This window comes from Spinacia oleracea, chromosome 2 (genome assembly GCF_020520425.1).
Source record: "Spinacia oleracea cultivar Varoflay chromosome 2, BTI_SOV_V1, whole genome shotgun sequence".
In the NCBI taxonomy this organism is placed as follows: domain Eukaryota; kingdom Viridiplantae; phylum Streptophyta; class Magnoliopsida; order Caryophyllales; family Amaranthaceae; genus Spinacia; species Spinacia oleracea.
The window spans coordinates 43,079,311-43,104,190 of NC_079488.1; the positions used below are offsets into that span (position 1 = coordinate 43,079,311).

Genomic DNA, 24,880 nt, shown 5'->3' on the forward strand with positions numbered 1-24,880 from the left:
ACTCGCGTATATGGCAAAGGTATAGGTCTCAAACAGAAATATACGTATGTATTTTGATGAACGAGAGCCATGAAGTTCTATTACTGGAAAACGATGAGCGTGCGACCTACAAACAAGCTATGATGAGCCTTAGATCCAAGCAATGGCTGGAAGCCATGCAATCTGAATTAGACTCCATGTCTGAAAATCAAGTTTAGGATTTGGTCGATTTGTTAGATGGCTACCAAGCCATAGGCAGCAAATGGGTTTTCAAGTTGAAAAAGGACACTACAAAAAAACGCGGCACATTGTGACGCTTTTTGGGACAAATTGTGACGCTCTACAGTGTCGCTATTTCACATAGCGACGCTTTGGGAGAGGGTCGCTATTTTCATTGCCGCTATTTACCGACGCTTTAGAGCGTCACAATTTGCAAAATATCGACATATTTCTCCGTCGCTATTTGGGATATAGTGACTCTTTAGAGAGTCGCAATATTTAGACTGTATAAAGCGTCACTATTTGCACGTGTATAGACACATTTTTCCGCCACTATAAACCACATAGAGACGCTTTAGACACCCGAAATATATAGACTCTTATTAGAGTCACTATATGTTCACTTTCGTGCGAGGTCCCCCCATTCCCTCCAAAATAATTTAGACCCTTTGGAGCGTCACAATTTGCATCATATTATTTTTCATATATACATAATAATTTAGACGCTTTGGAGCGTCACAATTTGCATCATATTTTTTTCATATATATATATATATATATATAAATCTAAAATCATGAATTATCTATAAAAATATATATCGACCATAGATAATTAATCATAATCAAATACATTAACTTACTACGTACGTACACTATATATCTTAAAGCAACATATTAACTTGCTATGATTCATATATACTTAAGTAGTTAATTTAGGAAAAGTGATAAAAATCATCTATACATTAAATTAATTCGCAGAGTCTAGTCAAACTGAAATAAAAGCGATATTTTAAAACAAATAACTTTCTAACTAGCATTATCATTTTTTCTACAAGATAGTCCAAAACTAAATAAAAACAACTTCCTGACTACGAACAAGTAAACATATCGTTATGCTAGCTTAGCTTCAAGATAACTTGTTCATCTCTTGATCTACATTTACTATTACCACTTGAATCATCAATAATCTGCAAAGAAAATTTAATGTCAAATATAGTATGATGAACATTCCATAAAATCAAGGGAAAATTAACAGTAATCCTAACCAGCTTGATCCTAACTACTAGTCGTCTTCTCAAAATAATATCAACTATTAATCAAGGGAAAAATGCATGACTATTAGAAATATAGACATGAACAATGAATATATATATATATATATATATATATTATTGGTAAATTAGTTAACTTAATTACCAAAGGTAGAAACCCAAACAACAACCAACAGAAAACAACAAGGGAAACAAAAGCTAAGGGAGCACAGCCCGCACCCAAGCAAAAACAAAAAACACTAAAACATTCTACAACGACACCAGCCAAACTCGCAAAATTTGAGTTATAAAAGGTCATTTTTTACAAATTTGCAATGCTTGTATAATAACACTTTAAACATTAACATTTGATTTTTGCCTTGTTTTTTCCCTGTATGAATTAAAGGTTAGTTCCTACTTCCTAATCAATGGCGAAGAGACAAAAGTTAAAAGTGCTAAGTGTACTTGACGTAGCAAAGACACAATGGTACCACTTGAAAGTTTTCATGATTCTTGGTATGGGCTTCTTTACTAATGTCTATGAGCTTTTCTCCATATCTGTGGTGACCAAAATCTTAGGCCGTCTCTATTACACTGAGCCAAATCCAACTAGCCCAGGGTTTATACCCATGAATGTGGCCTTGTGTGGTACCTTTGCTGGGCAACTCATCTTTGGGTGGTTAGGTGACAAGTTAGGAAGGAAAAAGGTATATAGTCTTACCTTAGTCATAATGGCTTTCTTATCCTTAGCCTCTGATGTTCATTAACTTGCTGCTTAAACTGTGACTTTCTTTAATTATCACGCTTGCCCATTTGAAAACCAAAAAAAAAAAAACAAGACACCAGCCCAACAAGCTACACAGCAGAACCAGACTGAACAACACAAGGTTTGCACAAAAGAACTGCACAACAGCAAGCCAGCCTGAGCAGAACAGTATGCCTGACTGACTGCAAACCTGCAAAACTACGCAACACCAAGACTGAGCAGTAGCAGCAGCTACAACAGCAGGACCTCAAGAACTTTCAGTTTTCAGATTCAGTAGCAGTAGCAGGACCTCAACATCAGGACCTCAACAACAGTAGCAGTAGCAGCAGATTCAGTTTTCTCATGTTATCAAAGCTGTAGATTCTTAATCTTTCGAGTTTAGTTCCTCTTGTCAGTTATAGATTTAGATTAAGACCCAAAGAACTTTCTTTTTTCCTTTGATATAATATTCAGGCGTGATGAGAAGCAAAGCAAGTGATGCTTACAAGTACAATAGCTAAAGAATTTGTACTTGGTATTCATTTATTGGTAATTGGTATTCATTTCTTATGATTTTCTTTTTACTGGTGATTTTAGATGGATGAGGAAATGCTAGAGGAGGAAGTTGGGGAAACAGAAGAAGAGACAAGTACCAAGAATATGTGGGAAAGTGTGGAAACTCTCACTAAATATTATAAGGAGGCTGTTTAACTGGGGATTATCAGACCATTATAGAATAGAGATCGCTGTTTACCGACTAGAAACAGAAAAGAACGAGTTGGTTGAGAAATTATCAACTTTGACAGAAGAGATAACTTCTGGAAAGGATAGATTTATCCGCCTGCAAGCTGACTTTGATAACTTTAGAAGGAGATCAGGTAAAGAGAGACTATCAGTTCGAAGCGATGCACAGGGAGAAGTAATTGAGAGTCTTCTTCCAATGGTGGACAACTTTGAGAGGGCGAAGCAACAGTTACAACCAGAAACGGATAAGGAAAAACAGATTGATACGATTTTTCTAAGATAGTACTATGAGTGAACAGACCAAAAACGAAACAGACTATAGAAGTCAATCAAACAGAAAACAAGCTTATACTATGAGCAATTTCTATGGCAACTAAAACTTTTTATAGTAGTTGATTTCAGACTTATCTCTCACTCATGGTCAGAGTTTGAATGAGGTTTTATTAGGAGAGTAAGTCGGAGTCGCTGCTGTCTTGGATTGACATTTAACACTGTGTTTTCTTTACGCGTTACAGAAGGAGCATCATAAATTAACTAACAGAAACCATAGTTTGTTAACAACCCAGACCTAACACCAAACTCGTGTTTCAGCTAATATCAACATAATACCTTATTATGATAATACTAAATCTAAACATCTACCTTCTAATCTCACCATCATCCATAAATAATCGACAACTATAAAGCTTGTTTCAGCTATAAGTTTATCTATAAAGCATGAAATGCAGTTAATTAATTCCATATGAAATTACCTTGCATTTGGCAATAGTGTCAAAGTCTCATTTCTCGGCCTGGTTGTCACCATTGCCACCAGAATCATCAGTAATCTACAAAAAGCATTTTAATATGTAAATTAGATATGCCACATTTCAGGTAATGATACATGATGCTCAATCAGAATAATTTCCAGAAATAACTAACCATATTTATTGCTGATTCCGCACCATCTAAAAGGTTCGATGAAACATTCCCTTTGCGTACTTCCTTCAAAACTTGTCCCAAAAAAGAAGCAATCATTTTAAATGATTGTGTTGTTTCTTCAAACTTGGTGTTTAGAACTTGATTTTGTTGCGCAAGGTCCTCATTTTGCTTCTTGACAACTGATATTTCACCTTTCATGTTCTCCACTTCCATAGCATTGTTGTTAACATAGCTTGACCCTTCTTTCCTCAGCAAACCTTCCACTCCAAAGATGTCGCTTTGCTTCACTCCAAATCCATAATTCAGAGGACGTTTAGGTACTTCACCTTTATACATGAGCTCATTAAAGACTGCATTCTCAATTTCAATTACGGGCTTTGAAGAAGAGGAACTCGCAAGATTTTCTTGGACCTTTTTGTTGGCATCCTCCTGTTATATAATATGAAAAGATCACTCAAAATCTATTAACCAAGAATACTATGTACAAGCAAAGAAAAAAATAAATAGACTTCAAGAGACAAGATTGATTTATAGAATTAGCTCAATGCAATGATACCACAAATTGATGAGGAAGTGTGCCCTCTTTAAAGCTTCCATCTTCTTTGGCGTAAACTGATTTGAAAAATGCCAATTCGCTAAACACTCCTTTCTTCTCTTTCTGCAATTTCAGGAAAAAAATAAATTGAAAACTGAAATTTTGAAGTTCTTAAACCGACTATCACTATATTTGTTTAACACTTTGAGTTGTTATCCCCGTAGTAGGGTTGCTGGGTGCATTGCCACTTTGCAAGGGGTGACAGAGTCGGCAACAGAGGCAGTGACATCAGCAAGCTCTCTGCTAATTGTGTCAGGCTAAGGGGAATTCAGGAGTACGTTTCCGTGTAGATGCAGGGAAGATAATAAACAGAAGAAATATCAGCCAATAGTTGCTTTATACCTGTATTCAGTTTGTTTTGTTTCTGTAACAAGTGGCAAATATTAGTTCTAGTTATTAAGATATTAGGTAAATAAGTTTTTGCAAACTTGTTTGCAGGTACATTTTCTTTGCATTGTTTTTAGTTTATCTTACATGATCCAATAATTAAAATCAATATGGACATTGATGAATCCCATGATCCCAGCTGGCCTCTATGCTTTTGACAGAGGACTAATAGATAATCTATCGATTCTTATAATCTGATAATGTAAACATTGACAGATAATTTGACTACTAAGTGAGTAAATAAAATGAAAACCCAGACCAATTGGACGACTTCGACGCTGTCCCACGGGCACCATAGGGTTCCGATTTCCCCTCATAAGAAGGAGAAGGAGAAGGAAAAGCCTAACTCTTTGAAGGTTGTGAGGGCAGCGCCGAAGGCAGAGTCGAATACCGATGCTAAGAGTGGAGTTCAGAAGTTTAGGGTCAAGCTGTTGCCTGAAAGTGGTGGCCAAGAGTGTCATGGATGTTCTCTGTATGGTATGTTGTTCTTGCAGCCGTTTACATACGTTTTATTCTGTTATTGTTGTGTTTATTGATTTTGGCTTCTGTATATCCTTTAGCGAGCTTGGATTTCCTGTTGGTTTTCAGTTCTAGAACAATGTATTGTCATCATGAAGGGGATTAGAATTTCCTGGAACATATATGGTTTCCTGAATGAATACTTTATTGGTTTCGAGTCAGATGTTTGGGAAAGAACCGGATTAGTTGGTTGTTAACTTTTTATGTCAGCTAGAATTTAGCTAAATTAGTGAGTTTTAGTGCTGAATGGCTTGATCAATTATCAAAAGTTCTAGAACAATGTATGTCATCATGAAGGGGATTAGAATTTCCTGGAACATATATGGTTTGCTGAATGAATACTTAATTGGTTTCGAGTGAGATGTTTAGGAAAGAACCATATTAGTTAGTTGGTTGTTAACTTTTGATGTCAGCTAGAATTTAGCTAAATTAGTGAGTTTTAGTGCTGAATGGCTTGACCAATTATCAAAAACTCATTTTAAAGGATCAAAGACATTATTTCGGGAATAAATTATATGGTGGACTGGTGGTGGTGAGGTGAAGCTTTGTTATTTTGGTTGAAATGTTAATAGAGAAAGGAATGTTGTTGGTTGTTTGTTGATTGGATAGGTTTGAATTTGTGTAATTGATTTACTCTTGAATTAGTCATGTTTAGGCTGTTGTGCTTGATTAATCTCAAATTAGAAATAATAATGGTGTTGATTTGCAACATTTGCAGCTCACAAGGCCGCACTTCACATCATCTCTAATTTTATTTACATTATGCTATGCTCTTATTAATGCTGGTTTTGATGTCTCAGCCTTACTTCAATAGCTGGGAATATCATCAACTGAAACAAGTGAGAAAGTTGGGACATTTTCACTTGCATATGCAGCTCACAAGGCCGCATCTCCGATAAAGTTTCTGCCTACAGTTGCCCTAACTCCATTGTTGATTCCTGGATTTCAAGAAAGTAGATAAAGATAACTAATCCCAGAATATATGACTACTCTGTATATGACTTTTCTTCCATTTGTGTAATACCAGAATATGTTATTGGATACGTAGCAGAATCAACTCTTTGTCATTTCATTGTGAATTTGCATTTTAGTGTGTTCAGAGCAAATGCAAGAACCATTAATTGCTGGCCTATCTCAAACATAGATCTCCATAACAATTTATCTGTTAACAGCTACTTACTTGATCTGTTCTCACTAAGACCAACAATGTAATTTACAGGCTACACCTACAGACTAACAGCTAAACATGTTTCGTTCACAATTAATTGATTATCATTGCAGGGTTTTTGTTGTAAAAATGCAGATCGAATAATGATTAGTTATGCTTAATTATGCATAATTTTTATTCTTTGTTATTGACTTTTAGTTAGAACTTTGTGAACAATTTTTTATCGCCTTAAGTTTATGGGGATAATGTAATAGAATGAAATACTGCCTTTGTTGTTTAAATTGAATAGTTTTTGCAGCTTCATGCACTGCAGATGGACTTCATTGCCTCTGCTTTCTGATTTTTTCTACTTTAAACTTGGAGTAGCCACGCACACCCGCTCCCATCCCCAGACCACCCTCCAGAATCATACTTCTTAGTTCCTGTTAAAAAGTTGACTCTATTTGACAGTAATAGTGTCAGGTAACCCCGTTTCCTGATCCTAAAAGCTCTAAGTTCATGAGAATCTAGGACAACTATCTCCAAAACGTTTGAAGAGTCACATAATGTATACTTCTGCAACATGGTTTATAACAGAAACGGAAAGTAGGAAGATTTTCCCAGCTGCTGCTTTCAATTCCATTTGCCCGCATAGCCAACTTTTCTACATTTCTCTACTTTAACATTAGAAAACTAAAGAATGTCCTTATGTGTGAGATTAGATATGCATATACGAGTAAATATTACTCTTATTTGTTTATGAATTTTAGACTTTTATATCACTCTTATTTGTTTATGAATTTTAGACTTAGCACCTATAGCAATTGAAATGCTACAAACCAAATAGCTAGGTTGAAAAGCATACCATATCAACTCTTCGATTAGCAAAGCTTGTAGCACCACTGTTGTGCTTATTGCCTTGTAAAGCTCGAGCATTTTTTCCCATTTCAGATTTTTCCTAGTTTCATGAAACCAATGTTAGCATATATAGGTGAAACAAATAAAACTTACTAAATTTAGGATATTTTGGGGTCACAAACCATGGCCTCTGGTAAAAGCCAATAATCTACCAATTCCGTCCAACTCCTAGTGGACACTCCATCAGGCACGTTGGCATAGTTCTCTTCTCGAGATTTATTCACTGGATCGAAAAAATCCCTCTTCAATTTGTATCGATGATTGTTCCATGGTTTGTCAATACGCATCACTAGTGCCTTGTTAACTAGAGGTCCATCAGGTAACACAAAATGTTTCTTCAAAAAAAAAAGGAAAAATTAAGTTACAATGTTAACAAAATAATTTGCCTAGCTAGTTCTGATCAGATCAGATCAGACTGATCTGTCTGATCTGATCAGCACTGATCTGATCAGAACTAGCTAGGTGAACTTAGTGATTCTACAGAAACTTAACCCGGGGTCGGAACCCCCATGACCAAATAAAAACCTGAAAAACGGGCAACTGATTGATGAACACAGATGGAAACAGAATAAATTTAAAGCTAATTACACAGTTAACCAAGCTAAAATAAAACTACAATTAACATAAGTGTTAAGAACAATAAATCCACATACCCGAATCATTGTAACAACATTAGTTTTTAACTGATTGTTCACAGCACGCCAACTTGGGACTCCCACTGGACAAAGTGAATCATTTTTTGCAATATCTCCAAGGAAGCTCACAAGGATCTTCCCACCTTTTCGAATAGGTTGGTTGAATTCATTGAGCTTGACAATGTATCTGAACCCCTTTGCATCATGCCAAACGTCTCGAGGCAGAACTGGTCCCTTTACCAGATGTCGTATTCCATCAGCATCTGTCACAGGAGCTAAATCAGACTAAAAAATCACCAAGATCGATAATTTACAGTTTGCATATTTGATGTAGAGACATGTTTACCTATAGCTATAGCCTCCACCTTCTCATCAAACTCCCTCGATTCTGGCCAATTTGGAATAATGATTCGATGTCGAAGTGTTGCTTTCTTCACAGCAGTATCACTTCCTTCTCCTTGATCAAATTCATTTTCACTCTCAGAAGCCGATTCTTCAAATTCGTCCCAGTTGTAGTTTGGCATAACTTCACTCTCAACCTGATTGGATGGAGGAGATCGCAGAGGTTGAAATGCATTCTCACTCACATGCATGTATGTTGGAGGCAACTGACCTTCTTGCTTCCCGGTTCTCTTTTTCATTGCCATGGTGTCTGGTGGTGTAGGAGATTGTGACATCACATGTTTTGTTGCTCCCAAAGGTGCAACAAATGCTCTTTTCTCTAAATGTGGTTTGACACTTGTAAAAGAAGATACCGGCTGTTGTGTAGCTTTTTGAGGCTGTTGTGTAGCTTTGTGAAGCTGATGGGTAGTTTTTTGAGGCTGATTGGTAGCTGTTTGAGGCTGTTGGGAAGCTTTGAAAGGCTGCAAAGAAGGCTGCAAGGTAGCTTTGAAAGGCTGCAACACAGGCTGCATAGTAGGCTGGTGTGGATTCGGTGTTGACGCTTTTTGTGTTGCAATTTCAGTCAGATTGGGAAACGTAGGTCCTTTATACCATCTACTTTGTGTTGTTCCTGTAAGAGTGGGCGGAATTGGTTGTTGTAATGGGTTAGAGGATGGTTTTGTCTGGGTAAAGGATGGTTTTGATAATGCCTTCAGTTGTGGCTTTGAAACCATGGAAGTAGGCCGAGGCAAGGATGATTGTGGTGCAACCATGGTTTTTTTAGCAGCTACTGGTTGCTTAATGGGTTGTGATACCGTCCCAAATGTCTGTGACACTCCAAGTGTTGGAGGACTGAACGGTCCCCAGTTTTGGGTGGATGGATCAGAAGATTTTGGGGACTTGGATGCAGCAATGCTCGACCCTTCGTCAATAGCTACCAATGTTCTTTTAGTCCTGTAACTCATATTTTAGTTCCTGTTCAGAAAGTAAGAAACACAATCAGCCATGAATAAAAAGGTCATTAAACCAACTCAATTTCTACAAGAATGAATCACTAAATAGGATAATAGGTATTCACTCAAAGTGACAATCATACACGTTAAATCAGTTTAACATTTTCACATAAACAAGAATTACAATGAGCAGAAAACTCCGTAAATATAGAAGCAAAGTGCAAATCTGATTGAGAAAAAGAAATTCATCCTGGCTCTAATTGGTCGTTAGCTCACTAAGTGATCTAGAGTCTAGAATATACAAGTCATAGACTCAAAAGTCTGAAACCTTCAAGGAACTTGAAAACTTTATATTGGAAGGCCTTTTGCTCCGTTCATCCCTTTATTAAGTTTCATTATAACCTGTCACATTACAAGCATAAGCACGAAACAAGATAGAGAAGGCAAACCAGAAAGGAAACAACTAACGGAAATGCACTGAAGATATTATCAGAAAGTGAAGATATTAGCACTATGGAAACAACCAACCTCCAGGTGGCTACCAAATCTCCCTGGAGGTCGAATTAGCACTATGGCCCCTACGAATGTGGATGCGAATGAGTGTGTAGCAGCTTGGTGGAATGAGGAGGGTGATGGATGGCATTTGGAGGGATTGATCTCACATCTTTGGGTGCACGAACAGGAAGCTATCAAGATAATGAGGGTAGCAAGAATTTTGTTTATCTCCCTTGAACTCAAATTATCCCTTTATTGGTTTTAACATGTATTTTGTTTCTGCAGAGATACTTGAAATTTGAAGAATCTGCAGGTGACCCTGCGCGTGTTCAGATTCTATATGAACGTGCTATCACTGAGTTTCCTATATCTAGTGATTTGTGGACTGACTATGCACGCTATATAGAAAAGAAGCTCAAGGTACTTTCTCAATTTCTGATTTTAACTGTTTTGGTTGAGAAATCTGCTAGCTAGCTTATTGTCAGTTGCCAAAAAACAATTTTTTCAGTTCTGATGGATCAAAGAGATGATCTCATAGCTGGCACACTTCCTTTTTTTTTGGTGTAGTTTAGACTGAAGTTATAAGCAATATTTTAGTTGGCCTACACTCATTTACTACACTTTTGCTCTACAGTTATGAGGGAAAGGGCAAGATGAACCTGCTACACCCTCCTTTTCTGAGATTCAGACTACAGTGAAAACTCTCAATTTTTATATTATCATGGCACCAGGAAAAAGCTAAAGAACAATCTAAAACAAGTCATCAAACAAATCAGGAAGCTGTAAACCAGCAAAACAACATCAAGCAACAGTTGCATGTCTGACATGTATTAACAAAATGATTTGGCTACCTTATTAGTTATTCCCCATTCTGTTTTGAAAAGAAAGGAGGGGAACCATACCTAGAATAAAGATCTTTGCTGCTTGATTCAGAGAGCCTAAATCAGTAATATCCTGAGCCTGTAGTTTTAAGAAAATGATTATCAAGAGAGTTATACATTCCATAGGAGAGAAAACAGGCGATAAAAGGATCAATATTACAATACAAATGAGCTTAGAGAAGCTTGAAAAAAGCTAGCTATAATTATATAAAGTCGGTGGTCACATATGATTCTCAAAGTCAAAAGACATAGAAAGAGGATCCAATGGGTGATCCAGCAGCTTAGTATAGTAGTAAATGGCAGCTTTGAAGAGGTGGATGCACATTGTTAATTGTTAACATGAATGCAGAACACAAACATCTAAGGGAGAATCAAGCCTAAATTGCAGAACTCGAAACAGACAGAAACATAAATGAAGAAGTAAAGAGGTAACGTGTTGATACTTGTGTAATATTGGAAACTACTGGAGTGATGTTTACTGTTATAAACAATGAAATCTAGTGAATTGTTTTTAGCAATATTTTACATTGGAGTCATTTCATGATTAACTCACAGCATTTCACTAATCTTACAGATTCAAAACCGGTTTGTCTGTGTGGTTCTCCTTAGATAGCCAGGCATAATATTTTGGCAACTCTGACAGATACGCTTTGTCAAAGGGGGGTAAAACTTTCAGAACCAAGACAGATGCATACAAACAAGAATCAATCTTTTCCCAATAAACCTTATTGTTTAGTTATAATGGACCAACCCACCCCTGACACACATTTTCTTGTGTACCACAGGCGCAACAAAAAAGGGAAGAAAAGCAACAACAACACTGCAACAACAATGAACCAAATCAAATACAAAAGGGGGAAATCACAAAAAATAAAGATAAATTGCCCCCTTTTCACGGAATAACGGTATAAAAATATCTGTATCACCATCAAAGAAACTAGTAGTAGGGTACTTGGACATTAGTAGACAATAAAATAAGTGAGTATAGATTAAGTATATAACTCATTATTCAACCAGATTAAACAATATGACTCACAATGTCATGAACAAATACAAATCCAAAGCAAAACAATAAAAAATAAGCATGATCAATTGGTCCCACCCTCTTCCTCTACTGGTAAAGAATCCCCTAAATCAAACACATCTCTAGGCTTGTTCTTAACAACATGCAACCATCCCTTTTGTATCTCATCTTCTATGTAAAAAACTTGTTTTGCTTGAGATGAGAATACAAATGGATCATCTTGCAACAATCGTCCAGAATGCATCAATTTAGAGAAATTGACACATACTCCGCCATTTGGATATGCTTTTACACCCCTATGAATGTCTACCCAATCACAACGAAACAATACAACTTTGTAATCTCCGTAATAATCTAATTCATAGATATGTTTCACTTTTCCATAGTAGGCATCTCCATCCGCTTCGACCATAATTCCAGAATTTTGTGTCAAAAGACGAGAATCGCGATCCGTGGAAAGGAATTTGTATCCATTGATTATGTATCCTTTTAATTTTCTACCATAAGAATGCAAACCACCCGCCAAAGCTTTTCTTAGTTTCCCATCTTCGGTGGTTGCATCTATGTAATGTACCTACGATGATACATCATTAAATCAAATACATTTTTTTTAAAAGAAGTATGTATTCACATTAAAAGAACTTAAGTAACCTTATTTTGCAGCCACCCTCCAAACTCATTGATGATCCAGTTACTTTCATCACTCTCCGTGACAGGATTTTGTAAGTTCATTTGACGTTTCTCGGTTAAAAATTCACTTCATGGAAGAAGAACAAAATTAAAAATCATCTATTATAACAATTGATAATTCAAAAGAAAACCAACATAATACTTACTCCAGATCCCCTTTTATCTCATCAGAGTGAAGCAAAATGTAGCGATGAGCTTGTTTTAAGCTTTTGTCATCAAGGCGAATGCTGACCTCCTTCCCAATAACTCGACCACCAGAATTAAACAAGTAATCATTGGGATTTGGAATGTCATCATCCATCCTTTTAGGTATGTTGAAAATGGTCTTAACACCTTGAAGATATCTCGAACAAAACCTAATTGTCTCCTCTAAAAGGAAGCCTTCTGCAATAGATCCTTCAGGTTGGGCTTTATTGGTTACATGTGATTTCAAATGGGACAAGTACCTTTCAAATAAAACATTTGTACTTAATATATGATAAATGTGAAATATTAAATAAAAAGAATATAATTTAGACGTGTAAGATATTAACCTTTCAATGGGATACATCCATCTGTATTGCACTGGTCCACCAAGTTTAACCTCCTCCACTAAGTGAATCAACAAATGGACCATGATTGTGAAAAATGAAGGCAGAAACTCCTTTTCCAACTCACAAAGAGTTAAAATAATTTCATTTTGAAGACCATCTAAATCATCTGGATCAATAGTTGTAGAGCACAACTTCTTGAAAAAGGAAGACAATCTAGCCAACAAGTCAATTACTTTTGTAGCTTTAGAGGCCCTTAAGGCAACGGGAAGGATATCCTGCATTAGAACATGGTTGTCATGACTTTTGAGGTTAATCAACTTCCTTTGCTTCATATTCACACAACTAGAAAGGTTGGATCCATATCCATCAGGAACTTTAATTTTCTGCAAAACATTTAGGAACCTCTCCTTCTCCTCCGTAGACATAGAATAGGAAGCCGGAGGCATGCATTCACCTCCGTTAGGATTAGTACTCAGCCAAAGGTGAGACTTTATTCTCCATGCTTCAAGGGCTTCTCGATCATTCCTACTATCTCTACTCTTATCCATGCTAAGAAGAGTTCCCAAAATATTCTCAGACACGTTTTTCTCAATGTGCATCACATCTAAATTATGCCTTAGAAGATTATGCTCCCAATACACCAAATCAAAGAATATGCTTCTCTTGGTACCAAAGTCACTTTCATCTTGGACATCATCGTCATCATCGTGTCCTCTTTGCCTCTTTTTCGGTGGTGCCTTCGACTTTCCGTAAACATGCTTCACCTTTTCTTGCTGCCTCAATATATCAGTGCCGCTAGGACGAGATGGGGCTTTACCCCACTCATTAGTTCCAAACTTCTCACAAAACTTGTCACCTTGACATCGATATGGGTGATCTGCAGGTAACCATTTTCTATAGCTACAATAGCAAATCTTGCTCCCAAATCTATCAGAAGGCGTGGAATCTAAGCATATAGGACATGCATTGTAACCTTTTGTGCTCAAACCAGAGAGCATTGCATAGCCGGGAAAGTCATTAATAGTCCAAAGCAAAGCCGCACGCAAATTAAATTTCTCTCCGGCAAAAGCATCAAAAGCTTCAACCCCTGTCCACAGCAATTTCAATTCATGCACTAATGGCTGCAGATACACGTCAATATCATTTCCGGGACCTGATTTTCCAGGAATAAGCGTGGACAGAATGAAAGAAGACGGTTTCATACATAACCATGGTGGAAGATTATAAGGAATCAACATCACTGGCCACGTACTATAAGTGGTGTTCATTAAACGGTAAGGATTAAAACCATCACTCGCAAGACCTAATCGAACACTACGAGGGTCTAATGCAAAATCACTGTGACGCTCATCAAATTCCTTCCATGCTAAGCCATCTGAAGGATGCCTTAAAATCTTCTTATCATCTTCACCCAATCGCTCTGTATCATGCCATCTCATATCTTCTGCTGTTGATGATGACATGTAGATTCTTTTTAGTCTCGGTATAAGAGGGAAATATCGCATTACCTTAGCTGGCACACCTTTCTTACAAGTATCCGTACCTTGATCACTTACAACGTTGCCCCTATCCTTAGTTTTCTTCCACCTCGATGTACCACAAACATGACACTTGTCTTTCTTTAAAAATTCACCCCAATACAACATGCAATTATTCGGACAAGCATCAATCTTTTCATACCCAAGGCCCAAGTCTTTTATCATTTTCTTACTGTAATAATAAGATGAGGGAAAATCAAGTATTTGAGGAAATGCATCTAGAATTAGCTTCAACAACATATTGAAAGATTCTATGGACCAGTGATTCATACACTTCAAGTGAAACAAGTGTAACAGAAAAGATAACTTTGAAAAATTGATACACCCCTCGTACAATTTCTCCTCAGAAGCTTCAAGCAACTTCTTATATGTCACATCTTCTTCTATTGTAGAATAATCATATTCTACATCTGTGTCATAGGCCAAGGGCTCCTCAATCCATTCATCATCCTCTCGTGCTTCTAAATTTGGGCAATTGGGAGGCATATTAACACTAAATGCTGATCTTAATAGCCCTCCCATATTATCTCGACCTACGAACCCACTTTGGTTATCAAGGGATCCTTCACTAGTAATCCCTCCATCACTCTCAAACATACGCTGAAACGTATCCCCTTTACCATGAAAAATCCAATCCTTATATGGCTTATAAAATCCCTTAAACAAAATATGCCTCTCCACTTCATTTACGGAGAACCATTTCTCTACCTTACAGTTCTTACATGGACATCTAATTTTTCCTTCGACTAGATCTTGCTTGGCAAACTCAATAAATTCCATACAACCGTCGATATATTCATGATGACCAGTGGGTAGATCGATCCAACTTTTATCCATATCTATACGAAATTAGTTGAGTAATTAGTAATATACGTCGGTCGCAGAATAGGAAATTTTTATATGTACTTATTAAAATATTATAATCATTCTTAGAACCTTGATATATCACACGAGATTAATTTAAGTCACATAACACCTCCGTACACAACTCTTCTTAATTCATACCATAACTTATGGTTTTTTGTTTAATCATTCTTCCTTAGTGACTAATATTTGTGATCTATCTTCATCTTCTAAAAGTTATTACCCTATATCACTTCCATATTATATTTTCTTTTTGCGTACAAGATCATACTTTCAACTTCACATGAATTTGCAAGGAAAATAAAGCATGTGATTTTAGCGCACAAGGTGATATTTTCAACTTCACACGAAGACAACAATATAAATCCATTTTTTAAAAAGAGTAAGAGTACCTTAAGTAACGTGGCATCACATAATCAGAATTTATGGTAAAATTTCTTGGATTAAATGTAATTAAGCTAAGCAAAATTATGTAGTGGGGATAATGTAATTAGACAAACAATACCAACACAAAATGCCAAAGCTAACAAAAATACGTACTTACAAATTTGAAGCTATTATATCAAAACATTTGAAATTAAATCAACAGGAATACAATAGAAAGATCCAACTTTTGCATGATTGACGTAAGTTATGATAGCACAATAAACGTCGGTATATGCTCATTGTATATATATTGGACATCGAGGAAATGTAAAGCCACGGAAATTATATTCTAACACTTAACAAACCTAACTTGCAGAGTTGTAGCCCACCCTTGTCCATACAAAATTAGGGAAATAACAATTGTCCAATAAAAAACCTAAAAGGGACTTTATAGTATACATACCTCTAGTATCAAAGAGCATATGCAACGTACGAACCGATGCAGAACCTACGAACAACGCTAAAGACTTGCAGGAAACCTTGAACCGGTGTAGCAACGCACGAACTGATGCACGAACCTACGAACAACGCTAAAGAATCACAGGAAACCTTGAACCGGTGTGGTCGGCGAAACCTGATAATGTTGATAAATTATGGTCAAAATATAAGGACAACAACATTATCAGGAATTTAAAATCTAAAAAATATAGTAGATGAAGTTATCAACTTAAACAGAAAACACTACAAACATATCAATTCATGACCATGAATGCTCCATGAAAATGAACAAATGTAGGGAAGCAATGTGCTAAGCGCAGGTCAAAGAAGGGTGTTTTTTCTACATGGAAAGTAAAAGCAAATATTATCTGCAATCTACTCCGCGATAAGGGGATCAAGCAATTGAGTTTACGAAAGTCGTTATTGTGGGGCGACAAAAATACCAGAGGAGAGAGAAAGGAGATAGTGGTGAACGTAGAGGGACAGGAGAAGAAGTGAACTGATCAGAAGTGAACTGATCAGAAGTGAACTGATCAGAAGTGAACTGATCAGAAGTGAACTGATCAGAAATGAACTGATCAGAAGTGAACTGATCAGAAGTGAACTGATCAGAAGTGAACTGATCAGGACTGATCAGGATTGATCAGTAAGGACTGTTCAGAACTGATCTGATCAGGACTGATCTGGACTGATCTGATCAGGACTGATCTGATCAGGACTGATCTATTTTCTATGTCGTCTGAGAGTGCAAGTGTCACCGTCCATAGAAAGCTAGCTATTCCATTTATTACTCAAAAGTGATCACCATACTCCGTATTAAGTAGCCATATTATCTCATATTCAAGGAAGTTGACAGAACACAACACATAATTAAAAAGACTCCCAAAAGTTTTATAATAATATTAATCCTACCTTGTTATGTCTAATCTAAATATTAGTCATTATAGATTACTCTTCTATTATGACTCATCAATTCCACGATCAATTATTTATAACTTGTACACCGTAGCAATCAGTATGTATTACTCCACTTCTTAAGCTCTTAGCTAGTGTTTGTTTGAATAATGAAATAAGAATAGTAATCACAATTTTGGATTAGATTCTATTAATTTGTTAAGAATAGAGTTATTCAAATAGAACGATAATCTCATGATTGAGCTTGAACTGATTTAGTGAAACACTCCTATCCGGTGCAATTGCATAGCCTCTAAAATGTTTTCTGTTAATGTTTCCCATTTTTTCCCGGTTATGCGCAACACATGATGTATATAGTTAAGGTTCGATAGTTATATTAGCAAACCAACATAAATTGGGATGTTTTCCAATTCCAATTACATTATTTATGTGTGGGATAAAGTAATTAAACCTAAACAACACCAACACAAATCAGGAGAAGAAGTGAACTGATCAGAAGTGAACTTATCAGAACTGATCAGGATGGATCAGTAAGGATTGATCAGGACTGATTTGATCAGGAATGATCCGATCAGGACTGATCTGATCAGGATTGATCAGAGCAGGACTGATCTATTTTCTATGTCGTAAATAGCCTAGGACTGATCTATTGTCATGTAATGCATGATCTATTGTCATGTAATGCATGATCTATTTTCTAAAATCAATAGAGATAAAAAGTTCAGGTATGTAATAAAAAATACTCTAAACAACTCTATAGAGAAGCACTAAAAAAAGCTAGGTAACGACTCTTTACTATAATTCCATAAACCCTTACTCGCAAGTTCAAAATAATTCAACAGAAGAATACAATGTCGTTCTTTCTAACAATAGAACCTAAAGTGTAGCCAAACCATCCATCTCAAAAATTTGCTACTGTTACTTTTAACTCGATACATGTTGAAACTAACTGATATGTTATTATCAAAGCTCGTAGTCATAAAAACCATTTATGCATGCTGTAGTTTATCGGGGCAAAGATGGGGGCCTCAGGACTACAAATACAAACAGAAAGTGGCCTAATTAGCATCCCTAGTAATATCTGATGTGTTGTTGTGAAATATCTTCCTAGAGGTGCCCTAAAGAAATACCTCATTGATAATCGAAGGAAGAAGCTAGCTTTTAAGGTTGTCCACCAGTTGGCGCTTGATCTTTCTAGAGTGACAAATAATTTTGCAAACTCAGATAAATAATACCGGATGATAAGCTATAGTTCAAAGCTACTCTCAACTTGGCATGATAAACCCAGATAAACAATAAGCTAGTGCTGATAAGATAATATTTGGTTAGCTATGACAGTTCAAAACCGGATGATAGAAACTCAGAAATGGTTATCTGAGTTTATCATCCCAGCTATGACAGTTCAAAAATCAAAACCGGATGTTCTATCCCTTAACTCAGTTAAGCTATAGTTCAAAGCTACTCTCACTTCTCTGTGTTTTGAACTGCATATATTCAGATTAGGGTGCTTACTGCATAGGTTTATTCCTTACTCCATACAACTGGTAGTCAAACCTATATTTGGTGCCAACTAAAGCAGGGAAAGGCAAAGAAATTTATAATAAAGACAAGCAAAGTGCTGATAAGATAAGATATTTAACACTGCGATACACTGCCACTACCTAATACTACAGTTATGACATATAGAAAGCATGCAGTAGCTTAACATAACGATGACAGACAGACAATGAGCTTATCAGTCGCCTAATACTAAGTTCTGCTTTGTAAAGCTCAGTTCTGTTTTGTGCAAAGTTTGTTCAGTTCTTTTCTACTTACAGTCAGTCAATCGGTCACACATTTCACATAATCAGTCACAGAAAACAGTGTAGCCTCAAAAGAAGTTATAGATAACAGTAGAAAATGCTAAGTGAAAGGGTTCAAATAATTAGTATAAGTTCTATAGCGACAAATAATTTTGCAAACTCATCCAACATGCTCATTTGATGCACCAAGTTTCTCACTAAAGACAACCTAAACTAACCAAGTACAGCTAGGTGTCTTAAAGATTGACAACAGATTTTTCATACTAAGTACCAGATATCTTGGTCAGAGATTATCACCTAAATCTCACTAAATGTCTGTGTGTCTTTATACAAAGCATTGCCATGTATCCAAATTTCAAAGATTCTAGGCCAACTAAAAGTTGCAAATTTAAAACTATGAAAATTAGAAATAGATAGACAATACCTACAGTAGTAACAACACGGAAGAAGAAGTCAGACGTTCACCACTTTCCAACTATCGTCCAAATTACCAACTATCTGCAATTGAAAACTAAAATAAATGAAATAGCAAACACTCTGTAAGCGGTATATAGAAAATCACAGAAACTAAGAAGACCCATTCTAGTTTTTTTCTTGAATTAAGGATGCAATATAACATGGAAAACTTAAAGGCATATGATTGACATTAGAAATTGACATGAAAAAACGTGAATTAACAATATATGACGGAAATTAAAATAGTGAATCAAACCTAAACATTGTTATATGATAAAAATCAAATAGTGAAGGCGTGAAGCAGACCAAAAATACCTGGCGAATATATCCGGCAACACCGAGGATGAAGCAGCAATTAAGAAACCAGAGTATGCTTGAATTTCTCCAATTAAAAACCAGAGAGAGCAACGAATTTATCTTGAATTTGTTGAGCGAATTGTGAATTCAATAATTGGGCTTTTTCATGAATTTATAGGATGAGGAGTGAGATAGCTTATACTGGGAGATTTGACTTTGCTAACGTAAAGGTTGAAGACGGAATTCATGGAATTCGTTAATGGCCGGTGCTGAAGGTGAGGAGGAGAGATACGAATTCATCGGAAATCTGACGAGGGTGGTTAGTTTCAGCAAGGTATGTCGGTGGGAGGAGGTTGAGAGAAACGTGGGAGGTGGGTTGAGAGTTAGGCGGGATTCTGCGAAAAAAACAGAGAGTTAGGCGGGATTTTTTGCCCAAAAATTCAGTTGCATTGCTGCCTCACAAACACGTGCAACACACGTGTCTTTTTTTTTGTAAATAGCGACGCTTTAGAACGTCGAAATATTTTGCGGCTCTCTAAAGCGTCGCAATTTACAAATTAATATTCGCGCCCCAATTTCCTTGCGACTCTTTGTTAGACCGTCACAATAATTCCGTCTCAATATGTACCTCTTTTTTGTAGTGCCGGATAAGGATGGGAAACTAAAAGTTTTCAAAGCTAGATTGGTTGCAAAAGGATATAGGCAAGTCCACGGTGTTAATTACGATGAAACCTTTTCCCCAGTTGCAATGCTAAAGTCTATTCGAATAATGTTTGCAATCACTGCATATTAGGATTGCGAAATATGACAAATGGATGTCAAAACCACTTTCTTAAATGGTGTTTTAACAGAAATCGTGTTTATGACACAGCCTGAGGGTTTTGAGGATCCAAAGAATGCTAAATAAGTATGCAAGATTAAGAAACCCATTTATGGATTGAAGCAAGCATCGAGGAGTTGGAATGTACGTTTTGATGAAGTAGTCATTGACTTTGCTTCTTCAAGAACGAAGACGAATCTTGTGTATACAAGAAGGTTAGTGGGAGAAGGATTGCTTTCCTAGTATTGTATGTCGATGACATATTACTTATCGGAAACGAAATTCCTATGTTGAACTCTGTAAAGATTTGGCTTGGGAAATGTTTTTCGATGAAGGATCTAGGAGAAGCAAAGTACATATTTGGCAGCAAGATCTACAGAGATAGATTTAAGAACATGATTGGACTTAGTCAAAGCATGTATATCAATAATGTGCTTGACAGGTTCAAGATGGATTACTCCAAGAGAGGCTACTGTTAGGTTATGATACATATAAAGCATATATATTTCATGCGGAAAAACCATAAAGCCAGGAATCCAAATTAATTGCCACATAACAATTAGCATAGTTTAGGATGCATACATTTGTAGCGTTCCCTCCCTTGCTGCTCCCGAACCGAACAAGAACAAGTTTAGGACTCCAAGTGTAGTCTCTCCCTAGATAGTCCACATCAAGTTCGGATCCGCCTTAGATTTAATTAACTAGAAATCAACCTAAGGTTTTAAGTTATTCGAATATAATTTGTGGCAAATTATTAACTTTAGTTTTAACCTTAAAAATATATGAATACTTGAATTGGGTGATTATAAATTGTGAATGCCATCACCTATTTATAGGGTTGGATTATTGGAACTAGAAGCCTACTTGGTTTCAATTAATCTAATCCTATTAGAATTAAACATTAATTAAAACTATTAAGTTAATGTTTAATTTAACAACTAACTCTAGTAGCTTTAGGAAATTAATCTTTAATCTAATCCTAATTGCTTAAGGATTCGACGCATGTACGAACTCAACGCACACACGCACGTTTCCGGCAATATCATCGTTTCCGGAGTATTCATAATTTACCTTTTGACTATTTCAGCTCCCACTGGAACCGAGATCCGTCGATTCTGAATATCCATAAATGGAGTATTTAATGTACTTAAATACTTTATCCGTTCACGTACTATTTGTGTGACCCACGGGTTCAGTCAAGAGTAAGATGTGGATTAATTTTATTAATTCCACTTGAACTGAAGCGGCCTCTAGCTAGGCATATAGTTCACTTGATCTCACTGAATTATTAACTTGTATAATTAATTAATACTGAACCGCATTTATTAGACTTACCATTAAATGCATACTTGGACCAAGGGCATTATTTCCTTCAGTCTCCCATTTGTGCTTAAGGACAAGTGTGCATTTCCTAATTCCTTTGTCGCTCGATGCTTGCTCTTGAACATAAGATAAGAGTTGTCATCCTTATTATGTCCAGAGGTGTTTCTCGGTTTCAGAGTTCAACTGATCAAATAAACAGATAATCGTAGCCTATGATTCATCTGAGCACGGCCATGTATTTTACAATTTCTAGCTCTTCGAGTGGCCTTGTACAACTTTCTGCATCTCATCCCGATTTATGGGAGGACAATCCCAATCTTGCGATCTTGAGATTAGACTTCGTTTGATAGGTGATTACCCGAGCGTTGCCTTTATAGCCTCCTTTTACGGTGCGACGGTTGACAACGTCGAAGTAACCAGTTCTCAAACAAGTAGTCTCAAATCACTCAGGTATTGAGGATTAGTGTCTAATAATTTTAATGAAATTTACTTATGAAAAATTTTCATCTCTTACAGTAAAGTTTCATAGGTCTGTCCGATACTAGTCTTCCCAAAGTAAGTATCTATGCAAATGATTGCGACATTTCCATGTCCACATAGTTCAAGAAACAGAACTACTAGTCATCTTGCATTCTAGTCATCTAGCGTTTTCTATGCGTCCATCTTTATAGAAAACTCCGACCAGGGACTATTTTCAACTTTTGACATTCAAGTTAACTTGATAGACATTTCTTAGTCACAAGACTAATCCTGACAGTCTATCTTGAATATATCGTCAAATTGAAGGGACTCATCATTTAATAAACCACAAATTAAATGGAAAAATGAATTTTATTCATTTATATGAATTGTTAACCAATAACGTTTTACAAAGTATTAAACTCTAAAACTTTAAAACATTAAATAAGGACATTAAGGCCATTCTCCAACATGCTTGATTCCTATAGCTGCAGTGTGCGAGTTGTGCTTCGCTTGCGGCAGAGGTTTAGTCAATGGATCTTGGATGTTGTCATCAGTTCCAATCTTGCTTATCTCGACTTCTTTTCTTTCAACGAACTCTCGTAGAAGGTGAAATCTACAAAGTACATGCTTGACTCTCTGGTGGTGTCTAGGCTCCTTTGCCTGTGCAATAACTCCGTTATTATCACAATATAAAGCTATGGGTCCTTTAATGGAGGGGACTACACCAAGTTCACCTATGAACTTCCTTAGCCATATAGCTTCCTTTGCTGCTTCATGTGCAGCAATGTACTCCGCTTCAGTTGTAGAATCCACAATGGTGCTTTGCTTAGCACTTTTCCAGCTTACTGCTCCTCCGTTGAGGAAGAAGACAAACCCAGACTGTGATCTGAAATCATCCTTGTCGATTTAGGAACTTACGTCCGTATAGCCTTTAACAATTAATTCATCATCTCCACCATAGACCAGGAAATCATCTTTGTGCCTTTTCAGGTACATCAGAATATTCTTGGCAGCAGTCAAATGTGCCTCTCCTGGGTCTGACTGGTATCTGCTCGTAGCACTGAGTGCGTACGCAACATCCGCGCGTGTACATATCATAGCATACATTATTGAACCAATCAATGATGCATATGGAATCCCACTCACTCGTCTACGCTCATCTAGTGTTTTTGGGCACTGAGTCTCGCTTAGAGTCATTCCATGAGACATGGGTAGGTATCCTCGCTTGGAGTCTTCCATATTGAACCTTTCAAGAACCTTATTCATTGACTGAGTCCAATCATCTTTTTAGATCTATCTCTGTAAATCTTGATGCCCAGTATGTACTGTGCTTCTCCTAGATCCTTCATCGAAAAACATTTCCCAAGCTAAACCTTGACAGAGTTCAACATAGGAATGTCATTTCCGATAAGTAATATGTCGTCGACATTGAATACTAGAAAAGAAATTTTGCTCCCATTGACCTTCTTGTATACACAAGATTCGTCTGCGTTCTTGATGAAACCAAAGTCACTGACTGCTTCATCAAAACGTATATTCCACCTCCTTGATGCTTGCTTCAATCCGTAGATTGATTTCTTAAGCTTGCATTCCTTTTTAGCATTCTTTGGATCCTCCAAACCCTCAGGCTGTGTCATAAACACAATTTCTATTAAAACGCCGTTTAAGAAATCGGTTTTGACATCCATCTGCCATATATCCTAATCGTAATATGCAGCGATTGCTAACATTATCCGAATAGACTTTAGCATTGCAACTGGTGAAAAGGTTTCATCGTAATCCACACCGTGGACTTGCATGTAACCTTTTGCAACCAATCTAGCTTTGAAAACTTCTAGTTTCCCATCCTTGTCCTCTTTTAGTTTAAAAACCCATTTTCTTCCTATGGCTTGGTAGCCATCGGGCAAATCGACCAAATCCCAAACTTGGTTTTCAGACATGGAGTCTAATTCAGATTGCATGGCTTCTTGCCATTGCTTGGAGCTAGGGCTCGTCATAGCTTATTTGTAAGTCGCAGGTTCATCACTTTCAAGTAATAGAACTTCATAGCTCTCGTTCGTCAAAATACCTAAGTACCTTTCCGGTTGAGATCTATATCTCTGCGATCTACGCGGGGTTACATTTCTAGATGGTCCATGATTCTTACCAGATACTTCTAATTTAAAGATCTTTGAGTTTCATCCTGAATGTAATCTTGAGCATTCTTTAGAGTTTGTTGTTTGACTCGAATTTCTTCGAGTTATACTTTTCTCCCACTTGTCATTTTGGAAATGTGATCTCTTTCCAAAAAGATACCATCTCGAGCAACAAACACCTTGTTCTCAGATGTATTATAGAAGTAATACCCCTTTGTTTCCTTTGGATAGCCCACAAGGATACATTTGTCAGATTTCGGTTGAAGTTTGTCTGAAATTAATCGTTTAACGTATACTTCACAACCCCAAATCTTAAGAAAAGACACATTTGGAGGCTTTCCAAACCATAACTCATATGGAGTCTTTTCGACAGCTTTATACGGAGCTCTATTTATAGTGAGTGCAGCTGTGTTTAGTGCATGCCCCCAAAATTCTATTGGAAGTTCGGCCTGACCCATCATTGATTTAACCATGTCTAGCAAGGTTCTATTCCTCCGTTCTGACACACCGTTCCATTGAGGTGTTCCTGGAGGAGTCAATTCTGATAGAATTCCACATTCTTTCAGATGGTCATCAAATTCATAGCTTAGAATTCACCGCCTCTATT

The 24,880-nt window shown here is 36.7% G+C and overlaps 4 protein-coding genes across 7 annotated transcripts; 2 read left to right on the plus strand and 2 right to left on the minus strand.

The window, feature by feature from the left end:
- Window positions 1-1,027: 1,027 nt before the first annotated feature.
- Window positions 1,028-20,168, minus strand: LOC130467836 (uncharacterized). 4 transcript variants are annotated; one of them, XM_056836746.1, is made up of 12 exons: window positions 19,552-20,168; window positions 19,209-19,278; window positions 16,029-16,199; window positions 10,572-10,629; window positions 8,187-9,196; window positions 7,859-8,103; window positions 7,328-7,540; window positions 7,153-7,245; window positions 4,196-4,297; window positions 3,640-4,068; window positions 3,471-3,545; window positions 1,028-1,166 (listed from the first exon to the last, which is right to left on the minus strand). In XM_056836746.1, exons 5-11 carry the CDS (start codon window positions 9,184-9,186, stop codon window positions 3,498-3,500), a joined length of 2,130 nt encoding a protein of 709 aa, XP_056692724.1. In that variant the 5' UTR covers window positions 9,187-9,196; window positions 10,572-10,629; window positions 16,029-16,199; window positions 19,209-19,278; window positions 19,552-20,168; the 3' UTR covers window positions 1,028-1,166; window positions 3,471-3,497. The 4 variants fall into 4 exon arrangements, with proteins under 4 accessions (XP_056692724.1, XP_056692722.1, XP_056692723.1 ...); XM_056836744.1 differs by having other exon boundaries at window positions 19,205-19,278; XM_056836745.1 differs by having other exon boundaries at window positions 19,205-19,291.
- Window positions 1,364-2,404, plus strand: LOC130467837 (probable inorganic phosphate transporter 1-12). The gene is made up of 2 exons (XM_056836748.1): window positions 1,364-1,936; window positions 2,069-2,404. The coding sequence occupies exons 1-2, from the start codon at window positions 1,658-1,660 to the stop codon at window positions 2,153-2,155; spliced, it is 366 nt and encodes a 121-aa protein (XP_056692726.1). The 5' UTR covers window positions 1,364-1,657; the 3' UTR covers window positions 2,156-2,404.
- LOC130467379 (uncharacterized) lies at window positions 2,572-3,001 on the plus strand. The gene is made up of 2 exons (XM_056835879.1): window positions 2,572-2,644; window positions 2,700-3,001. Exons 1-2 carry the CDS (start codon window positions 2,572-2,574, stop codon window positions 2,999-3,001), a joined length of 375 nt encoding a protein of 124 aa, XP_056691857.1.
- Window positions 11,301-15,172, minus strand: LOC130467380 (uncharacterized). The gene is made up of 3 exons (XM_056835880.1): window positions 12,411-15,172; window positions 12,226-12,331; window positions 11,301-12,148 (listed from the first exon to the last, which is right to left on the minus strand). Exons 1-3 carry the CDS (start codon window positions 15,170-15,172, stop codon window positions 11,639-11,641), a joined length of 3,378 nt encoding a protein of 1,125 aa, XP_056691858.1. The 3' UTR covers window positions 11,301-11,638.
- Window positions 20,169-24,880: the final 4,712 nt, after the last annotated feature.